The following is a 4,931-nucleotide window of genomic DNA, read 5'->3' on the forward strand; positions in this document are numbered from 1 at the left end:
ATTCGCCACTGAATATGCAATAAATAATGAAAAGTATGATATCATGCTAATATAAACAAAAAACGCATTTGATTAAGAATATTAAATGAATACAATTGTATATCACTTTTTGTCATCAATCCGAATTGGAATCGTGTTTATTTATGATACTAACTTAATCAACAACATTATTCATATATATAGATATATAAAAAATTAAAACACATATATACTTATTAAAGCTTCAAATAGAAATTAAAAATTGCTTTACTTTAAATGATAAATGAAAAAAATTATATGCATAGTGTTCCTAGTTCAAATCTGGTTATATATAATTTTTATTGATTTATAAAAATATAAAAAAGACGAAAACACTCACATAATCATATAACTTACTTTACAAATAAAATAGTTTTTTTGGTAATTCTCTTGCTGACTTGGACCTAGTTAATGGGTGGCACCAACTCCGTAAAAAGGCTTAATCTATGACTAGAAATATTACCACACGAATATGCATATGAAAACCACAAATTTAGGACATAGATGTGTGTTTAAAAATAACATATGATAAATAATGAACTGTATAATTTGAAACTAATTAATCATAATAACACGTGAAATATGTACAATATTAAATTGAAAAATAAATTAAATTGTAAGTAAAACAAAATTTAAACACGTAAATATATCATATTAAGAATATTAAATATACTATAATTATTAATAAATTGTATAAAAGACATTAAAATGAAACTTCAATTTAGTCATTAATTTAAGATTTTATCAATTCATGGCTTAAAATCTCATCATATAAGTTTTTTTTAAGGTAACCTTTACTGATTTCTTATCATAATTGATTAAAATTATTATAATCTGAGTACAGAAAATGATTAAAATATGTCCACCGTCGTAATTCAAAACATGATTTTGAGGATACATGCTTACGAAATGTGCTGATTGATGGATCACTTATCCACACCATATAGAATATATAGGCAAAAATGAAGTGCATCTAGCTGATTCTTGGAAAAGTGGGGAAGTTTCTAATTATTGAAATTTAGCAGGATCATTAACAAATGTTAAATTTAATGATAAGGTATATTATATTTATAGGTGATATTATTGAAAGGAATAAATACCAACTACTTCATCCTACCAAAATAACATGGTCATTGGAGAACAGAGTTATACCGTAGGGGAGGAGTTCTTTTTGGTTTACAGTAGGCAGAATTAGGCTTATATACGCTACAGTGTAATTATGAACAGATCATGACATTTGGATTTCTTTTCCCCTTCTGTTTCTTTAAACTTTCTGAATGTCATGTAATAATTGCAAAAAAAAAAAAAAATGGCATTTACATCTTTTAGCTACAATGTTGAAAGTAAATTAACCATATAAAAATCCTAGATATTTCAAGGTCTCCATTCCCCAAACCCAGAATTCAATCAAACTAGCTACTTCAATAGATCTTCCCATTTGCAGTACTGCCCACCTGCTAATGCACGATAATATCTATCCCTGCAGTACACTGGTCTTCCGTCAGCAGCCTCTGCTGCAGCCGCCGCTAGATCGTCATCGTCCTTAACCTCAACCGGAAGTCGAAGCAACTCTTCTTTCCTACATAATATATACACATGGAAAGTGTTGCTGTAAATATGAACCTTGTGTTGATTCTTCACATATGTCACATCCATGTTACCTTATGTTGAACTTTGTGTTGGTTTTTGAAGCAACAACGTTTGATGGTGCATCCTTTGTGACAAATGCTGTTTTAAAGAAATCTTCCACTGGTGTAGCGAAGATGAATAGAAATACTGATGTAACAAGCAAAGCCCCTGTTCCCACTAGTGTCTGCTTCAACAACTTGATAACTGGTTTAACCTGGGGGCCAACATTTTTCTAATGTCAAGTTTTCATGGCCTTTTCATAATCAGAATATGAATGTGATAATACCTTATAAGAGCCCAGCAGTCTGTCACGAGCCAGGACCTGGAAATGGAAAAGGAATTAAAAGATATCACTTGAGCTGATGAAACTTTATCTGCAAAAGCTTTTGACGGTGTATCTTAAAAGAGTATGATAAAGAATTTCATTCTAGTTGTTCTATTCGCAACTGTAGAAAATGAAAAAAAGAAAGTTCGAAGGTTGTAATTTTCTTGGTTTAGAAACTACGAACCTCGGGTGGTTTAACCCACATTTGACCATCATACCAGCCAGTCTCTTCATAAGGTATTACTGCTGACAAAAGTCTATCCCCAACATAACTCCACCCCTGCATCATGCTGAATATATTCATGTTTTGAAGTTCAAGCAAATTTATTCTCCGAACTTTGGGCTTATACGGTTAAATCAAGAACGAAGATGCAAGCTAAGTCATTCTTTTGTTGCGTTAATTTTGGAAAGTTGATGGTGTTGAACAGTAAAATTATCATGGAGGCCCTTGTCCTAGGAGTCGGATTGCATTTTGCCTTCTTTACTGAAGAAATGGACAAATTAATCTCTATACATTAGATCAAAGAATAAACTGATCATCTATTAAGAATTTCACCCATTTTTACTATTAGAAACTAGTCCTATGGGGCTTTTACCGGTGCTTACCAGACTTTTAGCCTCTCAAATTTATTCAAAGGGATCATGCTTATATGGTTACAGCTACTTGAGTTATATTATGTTTTGATTCCATCCATCTAATCAAGGAAACAGTTGAACGAATCAAGGGCCCCAATGTGTTCAAGTCTCAATAAAAATGCTTCTTTCTGTTTATACTTCACATGAATATACCGAAACAAAATCGTTCTGCATAAATGATGAGACTAATACTTTGATGCAAAGCTATAATCTTTTCATGTATAAATCACATGCATATTGAAGCCGGCATGTTTCTTAGATATACCTGGAAAACACAATTATACCCACCGGAACGATTAACAAATGGCCATGACTGAAACAATCTTAAAACTTGAAGAAGATAAACATACCAGATAAATTCTTAATACAATCAGTGACACGAGGAAGAGAGTTCCTGTTCCAGCTGCAAGCACAAATCTTAAAGGTTCCTGCAAGGTGTGAATTAGAACGTTATTTGGACCAATTATACTGTGTCGTACCGGAATGTTTTCGATACGGGTATGCTTGTTCCAATATGTGTTGGACCATAAATAATTAAGGAAAATGACGAGTCTGAATAACATTACTCTTGAAGGATTAAAGCTTGCAGCTGCTATTGGGACTCCAAGAACCGTGAAAGTTACCAGCCAGAGTCCTCCTAGTCGAAGGAAAAATTGGCGTGGTCCCAGTTCGCCCCATGAATACAGAGGTCCATCTTTCAGAGACGAGTACTCATTCACCTATTTCACCAAACAGATGATGGTGAGTATGATCATATATATATATATATATATATATATAAAAGAAATGCATTGATAACAGTATGGATTAGATAGCCTACAAGACATGTTACATCCGACTCAGAATCCATGTATGCCTAGCAAATCACAAGCTTTTCCATGCTTTCAAAGGAACTTTGAGATTTTAGTTACAGTAAATGCGCAGAACTTACCGGTCTTTGTTCAAAAGGGACCTCAATTTCCAAGCCAGGTTCCCAGCTCCGGCCTTGAAAGCCGCCGCTCATACCACCGTCCATCTCATCTTTTAACGCCCTGACTGAAACCCGATGAGGCAGCTTGGGTCCACCATGGAACTTAGGTAAGCCTGAACCATAACTATTCCCAAGCTTAATATGTTCCGGAATAGGAATATTTAGAGAGCAATAAACATTTAACCTAAGCATCTATCTTTCTCAACTAAGTTCGAAGCAGTCGACTATATGTTTTAGGAGCAAGAAACAGGAGAGGCGAAGAGAAGAGATCGCAACAGTTGATAATTGAGTTAATTTCTTTATAAAGAAAAAACATGGTTTAGTGTTAAATAATTTACGTGGAGCAGAAACAACCATAGAATTAGTTTGTGTTTTTTTGTCTTGTTCCATTGATGGGTTCTTAATAATGGGACCTATCTTTGAATTACGTGGATGAAATATATCTCGCCATTAAACTGCCAATTTTATTTATTTATTATTATTTTTTATGTGTGTGTGTGTGTGTGTGTGTGGTAGGAGAAGTGAAGATGGGAAGGTGTTGCTTAATGAAGGCAAACTGTGACAGCAATTGAGAAGCACGCTATCTTTTGCAGCAATTGAGAAGCACGCTATCTTTTGTGTATTCCTCGTGTTTCCACGAGCGAGAGAGTTTATTAGATTGTGAGAACCATGGATCCAGGGTTGTCCCCCCATTATGACTTAGGCCCTTTCCACAATCAAAATTTTCGGGTTGGGTTCCGCTACAAATTATAAGACATTATTATTTCAAAATAGTTTATATTGTAATTTAAATTTAAATTAAAAATTACCAGTAAGTAGTTGCAAGAAGTGAAAGTGAATTTTCTTTCCAAGCATTTGGACTAAATTCAAGTTTTGGCGTTAACATTGTTTAGATTGTTAACCTGAAATTAGTTGTTAGGTAACAAGCTAGGTATTACCAGAAGTAATTGGAGAAGTTGACACTTTTATAGTGGACATGCAAATTAGTTTCCCTACGTTTGTAGAGCCTAGCTCAGTAAGAAGTATCTACTATTTTAAAACACTTACAACCATTGGTTCTAAACCTATCATACCCTAGTGACAATTTACTCACACTTGTACCTTTAAAGACTAGAAATCTTACCACTAAATTCTCCCCCCTCCCCCGAGAACTTAGCTTGTAAAATCACAACACAAAGGTTTTACAATCAAATGCACTCACACAAATAATATTTCATAAATAAAGATTGTTGGCAACTAAGTGTAACACCCCTAACCCGATTTCCGTTACCGGAATAGGATTACAGTGTATTACCGTAAAAACATAACTTTAAAAACATATATTTCATACCTCAACATAAACATAGCATAAAT

General features: G+C 33.7%; 1 protein-coding gene across 1 annotated transcript; it reads right to left on the reverse strand.

The window, feature by feature from the left end:
- Nucleotides 1-1,232: 1,232 nt before the first annotated feature.
- On the reverse strand, nt 1,233-3,895 carry LOC108477418 (protein CONSERVED IN THE GREEN LINEAGE AND DIATOMS 27, chloroplastic). The gene is made up of 7 exons (XM_017779958.2): nt 3,540-3,895; nt 3,175-3,327; nt 2,959-3,036; nt 2,157-2,252; nt 1,934-1,969; nt 1,680-1,861; nt 1,233-1,597 (listed from the first exon to the last, which is right to left on the reverse strand). The coding sequence occupies exons 1-7, from the start codon at nt 3,768-3,770 to the stop codon at nt 1,435-1,437; spliced, it is 939 nt and encodes a 312-aa protein (XP_017635447.1). The 5' UTR covers nt 3,771-3,895; the 3' UTR covers nt 1,233-1,434.
- Between the last annotated feature and the right edge of the window lie 1,036 nt (nt 3,896-4,931).

The sequence above is a fragment of the Gossypium arboreum genome, chromosome 12, assembly GCF_025698485.1.
Source record: "Gossypium arboreum isolate Shixiya-1 chromosome 12, ASM2569848v2, whole genome shotgun sequence".
NCBI classification, from domain to species: domain Eukaryota; kingdom Viridiplantae; phylum Streptophyta; class Magnoliopsida; order Malvales; family Malvaceae; genus Gossypium; species Gossypium arboreum.